Here is a 13,817-nt window from a genome sequence, read left to right as displayed (position 1 = left end):
TTGTACAGTAGCGATGTTTCATTCCAGCTGACCAGTTTAGAAAATACAAATGCCTTTCCCCCCCAAGCAGTGAATGCCGTAACAACTCCTTTCCTAACAGGTGATACATTACCACATGTAGCTACTCCTGCAGACAGCCGTATCTCTTCAAGTGTTTTTGAAAGAAGTGAGGCTGCCAGTGTCTCTTCAAGTTCTACACTTGGTTTTGATCCTGTTCGTATGCCTGCAGTTGTTTCTGATTCTGACGTGTCCATTCATCACACTCTTCCTTTACCAAACGTACATATTTCTGTTACGGCTGTTACGGCTGTTCCTCCCAAAAGTGAGATCCCTGTAACTTTGAGTAGGTTGCTGGTTCCTTCTAGAGAATCCTCTGGGTTGTCTCCCAGTATCATGTCCAGTACCGACTTGTGGCCTTCTGTAGTTGAGGATGACTACGATGAATATGACGATGGCTTCCCTGTAAGTAACTGTATCTCATGCACTTCCCATAGAGAAGCTCAGGATATGGTAGTAGAGGAACAAAATACAAAGGTAAACAATAACAAGGATCAGAGTAACCTAATTATAAGCTCACATTCTGAGAAACCTGAAGAAGAAGAGAAAAATTCGACTGCTGCATCAGACAGTCAGATAAACCATGCCACGGACAGACGTAATTATACATCCATACCGACTTTGACAGCGAGTGTGATACCTAAGAAGCACAACAACCTGGCAGTTTTGGAGAACCATATTCAGACTGCTAGTGTCCCATTGCAAAACACGTCAGAGTCTAAGTCTTGGGCTGTTTTTACAAGTGATGAAGAAAGTGGTTCTGGCCAAGGTACCTCAGATAGCCTTAATGATAATGAAACTTCAACAGATTTCAGTTTTCCTGACCTTAATGAGAGAGACACTGAAGGGGCAGTTGAAGCAGGTAACTCAGAATTAACTCCTGGATCATCACAGTCATCAGCCTCATCTGTTACTAGTGATCACTCATCAGTATTCAACATCTCTGAGGCAGGTTAGTTATGGATAAGTCTAATGAATACCATGGAAAGCTGTGAGAGGATACTTTTGTGCCATAGAGAATGAGAAGGTTTATCTATGTGTAATAAAAGCAGAACATAACAGTGCCAGTGGGTGTGATTAAGGAAGCGGGGAACAGGGGGTGCATGCTGAGCTGCCTATCTTGTGAATGCTACTTCTGGCTACTTAAAACTGCACCTGAAATATTCTTCAGTGAGAAGATTCATGCTCTGCTTTTGGATAGATGCGTACTGTCAGCAGAAGTTGGGTGGTGCACAATCTAAAACCAGAATTTGTTTCAGTGTTAATTGTGTAATTTTAGTTTTAAAGGTTTAAGAGGGACATAAGTTCTCTGTACAAAGACAAGTGCTGCCCTTAGGGAAATACACCAGAGGAAACCATGCCTCTGCCAGAGGAAACATACCTCTGGGATTCTGGTTTTTAACTTACAGCAGCACATTTCCTCCATGTGTTTTGTTTTGTATTTTCTAAGCTGTATTGAGCAAGGAAGAAGATGCTTCAGTTTGATTCTGATTCATCTTAACTCATAAAAACATTCATTTTCATTCTTCTTATGTATGCCACCTTCAGATTTCAGTGAGATGCAGACTTTTTGTGCCAGATTTGCATATTTCCAAAATACTTAGAGCCAGATTCTCCTGTACCTGTTTATATTTCGTGCTGTTTTCCTATTTAGTTGTCTTAAAGTCAGCAAGAGTATTTGTGATCTGTGATTCCAAGGATAAGTCAGAAGGCAAAACTGAACCTCACATAGATAAAAACCTGATAGATATAAAGCATTTCCTTTGTATTTAAAAATGCATTGTGGAAAACCTGAAGTATGGAGACACATAATTTGCATTGCCTCTTGTTAGAATATTGAAAATGCAAGAGTAAACTCAGAAACAATCTATGATGTTTGGAAAAAAAAAACCAGCAAACAAGGTTAAACTGGTATTTTAGAAAATAAATTGAACTTCCTTTAAGTACTCACAGCACCTGTAGAGGGCAGTATCATTCAGCTAAACCCACTAAGGAATGGAATCCACAAAGCATGGGACATTTTCAGCCCAGTCCTACAAATACAGTTAAATCACATGATGTCATATTACTCATGAGCAACAGAATACTAATAAGAAAAGGTGGTAAATTGACACTCTGTGTAGCTGGGGCTAGTAGAATGTGCAAAATAGAAAATAAAAATTAAAAGAAGATAGAAAACATACTGAAATTAGTAGGAGTCCTAACAAGGTAGGTGTTATAAAACTGAATCAATAAGTGAATTAGTACAGTAGGTAAGTAGCTACCAACAGTGTGTGAAACGCATAACATTTCTTTAAAAATCAGCAGAAGAACATTGATATTTCAAAACTTATGTTACTAATGTGAATGAGTGTTACCATAAGAGATTTATAGTTTACATAATGGGTGTCATTTGAATTGTTACTGGTAGTAACTCAAAAAGGATTATACGTTACTGGAGTAGTAGTAGTAGCAGTAGTACAACAGACTTAGAGTTTGTCTTCTAGATATTATTGAAAGACACTATACAGTATCATTTCATGTACATTATTTTTTCCAATAAATGATGCCAAATATTGTCTTTTAATAAACTAAAAATTCAATGTGAGCATGTCTAACATGGTCTCCTGTAAATCAAAGACATCTTTGCTTAATTCAATGATAAAGAAATGAAACAAAACAAAACAAAACAAACAAAAAAACCCTCTCAGTTGAGAACTTATTTATACATTACAGTGAATTCACCAGAAATTGATGAAAAATGTCTTCTTGTTGTGACCATTACAGAAAAAATTGTCATTTAAACTTTTCCCAGTCTTTGTAGTTGATGCATATTTATGCTTGTTCTGAACCAGGACTTTCTCCATAAGACCTCTATGGCTATCTAAACCTTTCAACTTCAGTTGAATAACTGTAAGAGAAATTAATATAAAGAAATACACAGAGGATTCAAAAACATCAATTATTAGGGAGCAAAGAAATCTATTATAGATGAGACTGCCTTTTCAGCTGCCGTCGTTGGAGCGATGGCCAAGCAGGCAAGAAACCCCCCACTACAGGAGAACCCTTCTCTTCATTCCCTACAGAAGGAATCCTAATAGGATTTGGTCATGCAATTTGAAGGAACCCTGTCATCACACAGATAAGACTGGGTTTTATGCTGTGAATTAGTCCAGAATTGGATAAGCAAGTATGAATGCTTCAAAGGGATCATATTCTGATCTCTCATGCACACACATAGTTTCTTCTGAAATCAGTAGGAAATACTGATTTTAGCCTACTCACCAGAAAGTCGGGGACAGATTTTTCAGAAGCAACTTATGCCTGCAATCACTTTGCCCACTGAGCTACAGGATTTAAAGAGTAGTGATTGATTTGGGTGTTAGAGTACTTTGAACTAAAACCAAGAAGATGTCTGCAAGATCAGAGCCTAGACCTTTTTGCGTATAAAGCCCTGAAAGCCCCTAAACTCAAGAAAGTGGAAGCAAGCAGAGAGCTGCCTGGAAATCTGTACTGTGTGAAGCTGTTTGTTTTTTGACATCCTATTTAGAACATGTGATTTGTTGTCTTTTTTTTCAGATCCAACTCCATTCCCTCTTCCCTTTTGTCTGAAAGCTTTTTATTTATGTAGAATTGGTCCCTTGAAATCCCAGTGGAGTGCAACTGATTTCTAAGCAAAATTCTATTCCCATACAGAACATTCATTGAATTAGGACCGTTCACAAAAGCAGAAAACATTCTTAGAAAATCTAGGGGTTTAATTCTAACAAGTGCAAAAAGTGCTTATTTCTGTGTTTTAACTCATATAATGGTCACAGGTCACAGTAAACTGCACAGATTGAAAAGAATCAGTCATTGTGTGTCAAAATCACAGTTTTAAAGTGTTTGCTTCTTGAGGTATGATCAAAGTTAAAAATGCAGGATTGGTCTCGTCCACCATTGTGTTCCCTTATTTAATGAAATTATAAAATATATTGTTTTAATCTTCATACAGATTCCTATGCCCAAATATTTCTGTCACCAGCATTATAAGGCGGACAGAAATGTGAAATCTAGACAATATCTAAATAATAATTTGATCGCCTGTAAAGATGGAGGTAGGAAATTTAATTCTGGCTCCATTATAGTTGGGGGAGGAAGTACTGCAATTGGATTCAAAGAAAGCAGGGTGTATCTACAAGGTGAGTTACAGAATGGGCAATGTATGAAAATACAGAAGGCCTAACTGCAATACGGGAAGCACACAGGGACTATTGTAAGAAAATTTTCCTATTAAACTATTAGCCAGAGAAGTTACTTGCATTATATGAGTGACAGTTTAATATCAAACTGTTCTTTACACATTCCAATATTATATATTCAGATTCCTTAACTCAGTTGGCTTTCAGCTAATAAACAGATGAAAATAAACTTTCTTCTATATTTTAACAACAATCTGCTATTCTTACAAAGAGAAGTCTCCACTGCTGGAAGGCTGAGTCACATAAGCTTGAACACTTTGCTTTACTCTCTATCTGCTTATTTTCTGTAAGCTGGTTTGCAAATGTATACACTTTCTGCAGTACATAGTAAAAAATAGAGGTAAGTGGTATTAAGTAGGCTCATTATAAGACACATTCACTCATGCTGTGCGTTTCTCAGAATTTAAACATGGACTGTTTCAATTTTCTCTGACTGCAGAGGCAAGTAATAGTAGCCATGAGTCTCGTATCGGTCTAGCTGAGAGTCTGGAATCAGAGAAGAAGACAGTTATACCACTTGTGGTCGTATCAGCCCTGACTTTTATCTGTCTAGTGATTCTTGTGGGTATTCTCATATACTGGAGGTAAGTTGTTTTTTGGTTGTGGTTTTTTTCAGTTCTAAAGAGCTCTGATTTAAAAAATGTGATTGACATTATTGAGCTGGTTTACAGGAGGGAGACTGGATCTTGTCTCTCACCGTGTCTTTGTATTGTTCCCAGTGCTGCAGTGACATAAAGCTGAAAAAATAAGGTGGTTTCTGTCCAAAATGCTCAAGTACAATTCTTTTTTGTTGCAGAGGGTTGAACCATTGCAAATAGTTTATTTGCATATTGAGAGATTTTAGTAAACAATTACTTGTGATTATTAATGCCTAGAAGCCAAGTGACTTAACAGAGCACTGGGAAGAACAGGAGGGAGAAGAAAAATAAATCGCATAGCATGGGTTTGTTTCCTATCTTTCCAATCCTTTAACAGTTAAAAAAGGTAGTTGTCGATTCAGGATGAGAATCTATGGTCCTCAACAGGACTATGTGAATAAGCAATTCATATAGGGCTGTAGGAGCGTGCTGTAGCTGACATTGTATGCAAGATAGAAACGGGATAGTGTAATGATACTATAATAGTATAAATGTTTTAAGATCACTTACTGAGTAGCTCTTACGATATTCTGTGATTAAAAAGTTGTTCTACTGTGTGATTCTGCCAAACCAAAATTTGCCCCCCAGCCTTTCAAACCATTCAGCAGGTAACTAAGGATGCGTTTCATGTGCACACACATGCTCTGGTTCCCTCATGGGTGTGTTTCTCTGTGACTTGATAAATTGATAAGACAGTAAGAAAAAAACTAGGCTGAAGAGAAGTGATACCTATAAGAAGTCATGATAACATGACTATATCTATACCGTGAAATGAAACAGACCAGGGACTCTTCTCCAGCCCCAGCTGGCATGGCACAGATCTCTTCCATACAGCTGCAGTCTTTTCCCTCACAGGGGAAAAAAACGGAGTGGCTGCATTCGCATCACCTACCGGGGATGGTCTCTGTCCTGTGCTAACCCAAACTGTGTCAAGCGTTGTGCAAAATAATGCAAGTTGGCCTGAGCTAAAAGCATACCGGGAATCTAGTTAGCCACATGACAGCATGTGGCAGTGCTCGGGCCTTTGTCTGGCTCTGCTTCATTGGTTCTAGATAAAGCCAGAGTCTTCCTAGGGACAGATCTGCTTAAGCTTTCATAGGGCCTTCAAAATCCATGCACAACCCTAGCAATTTCTTGGGGGTGCAGGTTGCCAGGGAGGAAACACAGTGGTCCAGAAGGGGGAAATAAGTTGCAACAACTTCCAGCCATGGAGGTTCTTGCTGTTTGGTGATTGCCAGGAACCTGATCCTATTACTGCTTCTGTAGTGCTGATACGTAAACTTGCAGCAAGAAACAGGACCTTGCTCTTGCAGGAGTTGCACGAACAAGGGGGAGGGCAGGCCCAAACACCTTGCAGATGCTTCCAGAGCTTGTTTGTTCTTTTTTTTCTTCCCTACTCAATCCTGCTTAATCTGGAATGTATAAAAGTGGTGAAGAACCAGGAACTAGACCCCAGGCTGCCCTTTCCAAGCTACTGATTACTGTAGTCTCTAGGCTACGATGTCAGGGTTGTGCTTACTGAGTTTTCTTCTAGTCTCCTGACACTGGTTTTCTGTTGGCCCAGCAGGGTATGTCCCTGAATGGGACAACAGAATACATCCTGTCCCTGAACAGACTAGGCGTAAGAAATTGAGTTCAAGCTTCCTTTGTTCCAGGCAAGGTGCGCTAGCGAGTCAGACAGCCTGCGGCATGATTAAAGACACTTTTGAGCAATGAATTTTCAGAAGATTTCTTCTTCTTTCCAAAGAAGTAGTTAATTGCCATAAGAATTGCACAACTCATTTCCTAGTTTATGTCTAGTTGGATAATTACACTGTCCGTCACAGGATTTCCAGCTGACCACTTTCATTCTGAGAACCTTTTTCTGTCTTCCATGTTATACAACATGAACGTTCATATTCATCTTCCAAAGGGTTTCATCCCTGAAGCTAAATATTATTTGAAATCTCTTCTGTTTGCCGAAGAACGCCGTCCATTTTAAGACCCAGATTGTACAGTGCAGTTATAGTAATCCTACGCGTTACAAGCTTGTTTTTGTCGAATAACATTGTGTTCATTTCGTATTCTTTCTCTGGGAATTAACAATTCTGTAACATAGGTCTTTCAAAAGAAAACAAAAATCCCGTTAGCTGTAATATCTTCTTGAACTTGAATTTAATCTTTTCTGTATTTCTTGTGTACTACAAAATAAAATATGGAGCTCTTTTTTTGTTAATCCTTAAGAAAATTGTCTTGCCATTATGATAACACCAGTAACATATTTCTTATTTCAGAGGAATGAAGCATAAACAGTATGTATTGTAGGTGGGACTTTGAGGCCCTCTTTCAAAGGTGCCAAGACCCTCACCTCTTTTTAAAGCCTGGGAAAAATCAGAATATTAACTTTATTGCTATGCAGTTTTCTTCATGCCTGGAAAATATTAGTATAAAGTCTATAAGCATTTTTATGGTTAGATTTAGTTGATTTTGAAATAATTTATGTAAGCTCCCAATGTTTCTTTTTATAATGCTTTTTTTTATGTGGGCCAATTATTTTCACTTATTAAAGTTCATAAAAAGTTTAGGTTTAGAAGTTTTTCTATATTCCTTTGGCAACGGTATTCAAAAAAATTGCATTGGTATATCCTAGCTGGGTATTTGAGTGAATAGTGCTTTGAGTTGTTTCTGCTATTATCTCCTAATTTGAATATGCAAAAGGTGTGTTTAATATGCAAAAGGTGTTTTATTTGGTTTAAAAAACAACTAACTACCAAGAGCAACAAGTTCCAGTTTCTCAAGGTTAAAAAAAGGCAAAACTATTTTGTTCTTCACGTGAATGACTTGTATCAGAAAAATAATTCTGTACCATCTGTTGTTTGGGTTTTGAGGTTGTTTTTTTTTTACATGAAATTGTTAATCAGCACTTGAGGAAATTCCCCAATCTCTTCACTATCTCATTAGGCACAATTTCAATCTTTCTGTGATAAAATATTCATTTCTCTGACAGGGATGAAAACTTTTAATGGCAATATTGTCTAAAGATTGTCTAATTACTAGTAGGAAAATACACGATTTTGAACTACTCTAGTTCTGTGTATCAAATCTTTTAATTCAAGCAATTTTCAGGCAATGTCATTTTCCTTTCATTTCTTCAGCATGATTAAGATTACAGTGGAATAAACAAGGAGGTTCTTTTGCCTGTTTTTTTGCCTTGTCATCCAGATAGATTTTTTTTACAGCTTTAGAGAGAATTTTCTATCAAAATCTAGAGACTATCCATCTCTCTCGGTATCTATCTACTTGACTGAGTCCTTGCAGCAGAGATGCAGCAGGGATATTTGAATCTCCTTACTCTGTTCTTTTTATTTCTGGATGGCTTCATCATTCCCATTTTGCAGAATTGACCTTATCTGTTAAGGTGACTGAAATTGAAAGTTTCTCTGTGCCGACATATAATATATTGGAACTTGCTTATGCGTGCATGTACTCTTTTGGAACAGTTCATAGAAATGATCAATGAAAATAAAGCTGATGAAATGATGTATAGGAAGAAATGTCAGGCTATTTGTGCAAATCAATTTTTATAACGGTTATAAGAAGAGCTTGGAAAATAGTAAAATCGTAACAGTTGTCAGTGGGAGTTGTACCATTGAAGATTCTTTTTCAACAAATACATATGAATCTCAGTAAGAGACTAGCTCTAATAATGTCAACAGCAAACTGCTAATGCAGTTCCAGCTACATTTCTATCTATAAACATACTGAATATCAGCTGGCTGCCATGAAGCCTCCTAGGAGTTACATGACAGCAATGCTTCAGAAATGATCAACCCAATGACAGACAACACCCTGAGTAGTCATTTAAATTTTAACTTTCCTCTACCACCCTCTATCTTTGAAACACGGCTGTCAGAGAATGTTCATTTTCTTATCCATGATTTGAACTGATGCCTTGAACCCTGTGTTAGGTTTATGGGAACAGAGTTGAGAACCCTCTGTAAGGATAGTTAAACTCACACATGCAGAGACACACTAAAAACAGATTTAAACTTAAAAAGGCCACACTCATCCATCCATGAAGGAAAAACTTCTCAACTATGTAACATCAAATTATAAATAAAAGTTAATAAAATTTGAAAATTAAAATTTCAGCTGACAAGCACTTAAAAATTAATTGGAAGCATTTAAAAATGGAATAATTAGAATAATTGGATCCAGTGAAAATCCATTTAAAGATCGTTTGGAACCATCAGATCTTTAAATAATCGGAGCCATTTAAAAAAAAATCTAACAAGTGTTTGAGAATACCTATGGGGAGATATCCTGTAAGCACAAAAGACCCTGAAATTCTCAGAGAAAGAAGTAATCATGCCTCTAAGACCATTCTGGGCAAGCACTGGATATGCAAACCCATCCTGTCACAGATGCCTCTGACTTCCCAGGTTGAGCTCCCTTCCTCAGCCGACGCGAGCGGTGAACACCCTGCACAGGCGCACACTCACACGCACAGACAGCGCCGTGCTGTGTTGCCTGCTTCAGTGACAGTCCGAGTCAAGCTCTGAGCACTCCCTGCCCCAGGGGAGAAGTCGGCAGCACATATCCTCAGCCATGGTCCAGGGGCCCGCACGCCAGGAAAACGATGTCCTCTGCAGTCTGAGGCGTACTCTTGTCCCAAGTAGTTCACACTTAAGTGTTCATTCAGATCTAGTATCGCTCCTGTTAAACTGAAGAGCTGCTGCTGCATGCCTTCCTGTGCAGATACAGACACTCTGATTAATTCAATGGCTTAGCACTATCTCCATATATAAAGTGTGTGTTCGAAGAAGTGCGGTGTCTAAATTACAAATTACAGTTTTAGGTTGAAGATCTAAATGCTGTGATAAAAGGTGTAAATTAAATAATCAGGTTAACATTGAGTGATGGGACCTTTGTCTGGAAGTTTGAAATAGTCATCACTTTTTTCATTAACAACAAGTGATAATTAACGAGACGTGGTTATTAACATTAGGTTTAGTCATGAAGGCTTTCACTGCTGATGCAGAAGCAGATGGAGTGCCTATTTATGAGTCTTATTACAGGTTAAGTCAACTGCTATGAATTTGTCTCCCAAATGTGCTAAGGATGTAATTTATGTTCAGCCACAATTATCTTGTTAAAGATTAAAGATACAGTGGCTCAGTAGGGGATAGTGAATGTATGGCATATTATGAGGACATTTTAAGTACTGCTTTAGATGTGAAAGCCATTATGCTAATTAAATTCTTTTTAGCTCAATCTTTTCTCAGGCAAGGAGGTGACAAAACTCTGTAATGTTAGTCCATAAACTTTATGTATGATCATTGTTCATAAGCAGTAGGTATTAGGGAGAGCACATTTTTTGGTTTTAGAGCTTTAATCATAGAATCATAGAATAGTTTGGGTTGGAAAGGACCTCTAAAGGTCATCTAGTCCAACCGCCCTGCCGTGGGCAGGGACATCTTCAACCAGATCAGGTTGCTCAGAGCCCCGTCCAACCTGACCTTGAATGTTTCCAGGGATGGGGCATCCACCACCTCTCTGGGCAACCTGTTCCACTCAGGCATGTTTGGTTGGTTGGTGCTGTTTTTAATAAACACAGTACATCAGCATTCTCGGTGCCCATCAGGCAGGGCCAGACTTTCCAAAAGTGTTTAGTGATTTGAAGTACTTTGATACTTGCCTACCTCTTACAGACATTTTGCACACAGTCCTGAGACTAACTCTTGAGTATTTTGCTAGCATTGAGACAGCCTCTCTCACCTCAGCAGCCACTGACTCTATGAGATGCTAATGTTAGAGCCTCTTTAAAAATTAGAAAGATGTTCCCAAGCACATCCTGAGTGTGTTCCTGGTGTGCATCCAAAATTGCCGTTTCTAAGTAAAGCTAAGTACATAATGGATAGTCTTACTCCAACCATGTCATGCAAAGCCAAAGCTCCTCTATGACCATCATAAATATGCTTTTAGAGGATTCTAGCTGTCCACTTTTTCTTATGTTTTAAGAGAATCTGCGTTGTACACAGACAAAAAATTCCCAACACATTCCAAGAGTATGGGCAGGTTTCCCAGAGGCTTAATTCAAATAAGCTTACCAAAGTCTTTATGATCTACATTAATGGTTCTGGAAAGAATGGCAGTATCCACGTATTCCCTATCTGTTTCCTAAAGTAGCCTCAAAATTTCTTTTTGATTATAGCAATTATATGAGGGGTTTTATCCATACAGTGATACAGGAACAGTACAGAAGAATTTAAAACACCAGTGATTACACAAAATAGTAAAAGATCATATAATAGCTTCAGCCAACAGCTTTGAAGAAGCAGAATCTTGTAAATATAAAATGAGATTAATATCTTCCTGATGCATATATTTCTTTTTAAATTTAATGATTGGTGAATAATATTTCAAATAGATTAAGTGACCCAGAGTAAAGATTGTTATTAGCATGTCTAATCATATGGAGATTTTTTAATTAAGGAGGCTTTGCAATGCTTACAGCAGCAGTTGGTTGTTTAGTCCCTTGAATAGCTTGGAGTCTTAACAGATGCTATTCTTATTATCTTCACATCTGGATTACAGCACAGATACAAATAACATTGTGGGTCATAGTTCAGGTTGATTCCATTTGTATTCATCCTTCAATGTTTTTGCAACAAAGCTAGCATCTCCTGGAGTTATAAATTCCCCTGTCAACTTCAGGAAGTCCTCCTTGGTTAAGGTGTCCCTCGGTGTTGCAATTACATTACGAAAAAATTGTTTAGCCCCAGTCATAGTAGTTCCAGAGCCGCCGTTTTGTCTGTTACAGGGCATGTTGCCTTTTATTGCATTTCCGTGTCTGCAGTAGGATCTATCGACGAATTACCAGAACTGATCTCGTACACTGCTCCATCTTCAGGCTAGCATAATCACATGAAAGGGAACAGTAATTATGTATGCGAATTTGGATAAGCAAGGAAGACAATGGCATTTTTTACACTTGGAGTTCTTGTGCAGCATCTACAGTAGCTCCTGTTGCAGAGTTCATCTTCCAGCTTTCACTATGTCTGATGTGTGCTCTATCTTCTGCCTCTGGTATAGGTAAAGATGCATGAACTATGTATTATGCTGAGTTAATGTAGTATCTTCAAGTTGTATGCATAATTTGGTGGTGTGTTGGGGGAATATTTATATTGTAGCAGTAGTATTTGACACTCCATGAAAACTGGTTTTCAAAACTGTGATTTCTTTCTTACTCAATAATGCCAGAATTCCAAAAGGTCTCAGATAATGTTTTATTTTTTGCAATATTTATTTATGTTTCTTCCCCTCTAGAAAATGTTTCCAGACTGCTCACTTTTATTTAGAAGATAATACATCACCTCGAGTGATTTCTGCTCCCCCAGCTCCAGTCTTCCCAGTCTCAGGTATTTTTTGTCAACTGTTCTGTGGATTGGTGTTAGCTGCTGGAAGATGCTGCCTTGTGTGTGGCCATATGAATTCTTCACATACCGTAACATCTGTAAACCAGGGATTTGTACCCTCTTGTACTAATAAACACAGGTGCACTTGATGGAGGCAGAGACTAGTGTTACTAATATTCTCTCCTGTAGGTAACACAGAAGGGAAGTATCCTCACCTTACAGAGTTGTCTCAAAGATAAGCTGTGCCTTCTAGCCATTTGAGGTGTAGCCTCACTAGAAATGGCTGCTAGTGTAGCCATCTGAGCTACACTAAATAGCTCTAGTTCGCTGTCACAAAGCAGAGGATTACACCAGCAACATATTCTGCTGTATTTCTGCCTTTAACTGAATTTGTCACCTCTGTATAGAACATGACCTATTCTTTTACCAGCAGGACGGATATGTGCCTCATCTATCTGCATTTCATTTGCAATTACGACGTTTTCTTTAACTTACAGATTTTACTAGCATAGTAAAATCTTTTACCATAGTAAAAGCTTTTACTACTGGTAAAGTTCTCTGTGAGCCTCTCATAAAAATGATACAAGTGCAGAATACTATTGGCACCTTCTGGTTCCATATCCACCACAGTCATTTGGAGAAACTGTTTCTTTTCTTTCCTCCGCAAAGAGTATCAGAGGAGCATGTGCAGCCCTCCCAGCTTTTTCAGTCTGAGCAGAATGAAAAGTAACTTAAATAGATTAATTCTGCAGCAGATCCTGAGCCACATTTTCACCCATGAGAAAAGGATATCTTGTTCCACAAGTAATGCTTTTGCAAACTGTGCTGTTACACAGGGGGATGGGTTCCCCTGGAATGACTAAGGGGAGCAAAATCAGCCCTTGTGTAGATAACTAGTAAACACATGTAAATCCCAAACATTAGACTTCTGCTGTAACGGAATTGTAGGCATCTTTAAATGCCTCTTGCATTGATTGCTATTGTTAGGAGATGCATAACCTTTTTCTAAATGGTTAGTAGACAGGGATATAGCTTGATTTCAGAAAACGTGATTACATATGAATGTCAAGTGGCAATCATTATAGGAAATCCCTGCTCTTACTCTCTATCATTAACTATATTGCAGTAAAACTGTATAATTTTCTTGCAATTTTTCCTGACCAGCCCACCTCAGGGAGATAGTGTTTTCCATTGTCATAAGACAGAATTGCACTTACAGTTATTCTGAGTGCTTAAAATACGTGTTTTGGTGCTGGAGGTTTTCCTTCTGAAATACTGGTAAATATTAACTTAAAGAGAAAAGTGTTTCTAAATGACTGAAAGATACATAAAATATTTTGTGGAAACAGCTGCAAGCACTGAGGAAATATTTTCATTTTATTTTGCGTGCAACAGAGGTCAAGTGAGCAGTTTTTGTGTTTTCTATTGCACGAGTGTTTCAGCAGTGTAATTTTAAAACAATTGAGACTGACTGTGTTGTAATACTGGCAAAGAGCATAGAGCAG

The 13,817-nt window shown here is 38.1% G+C and overlaps 1 protein-coding gene across 1 annotated transcript in view; it reads left to right on the top strand.

Annotated features, from left to right (window-relative positions):
• PTPRZ1 (protein tyrosine phosphatase, receptor-type, Z polypeptide 1) overlaps positions 1 to 13,817 on the top strand; it is a 66,573-nt gene that overhangs the window by 30,146 nt on the left and 22,610 nt on the right. Inside the window, exons 11-12 of the mRNA XM_009332274.1 lie at positions 4,717 to 4,861; positions 12,224 to 12,315. Coding sequence (XP_009330549.1) covers positions 4,717 to 4,861; positions 12,224 to 12,315 — 237 coding nt within the window. The remainder of the gene's footprint in view (positions 1 to 4,716; positions 4,862 to 12,223; positions 12,316 to 13,817) is intronic.

Source organism: Pygoscelis adeliae, unplaced genomic scaffold, assembly GCF_000699105.1.
Source record: "Pygoscelis adeliae isolate BGI_AS28 unplaced genomic scaffold, ASM69910v1 Scaffold9, whole genome shotgun sequence".
Taxonomy (NCBI): Eukaryota; Metazoa; Chordata; class Aves; order Sphenisciformes; family Spheniscidae; genus Pygoscelis; species Pygoscelis adeliae.
The sequence above is the reverse complement of the archived record's forward strand: the minus strand, read 5'-3'. Positions and strand labels throughout refer to the sequence as shown.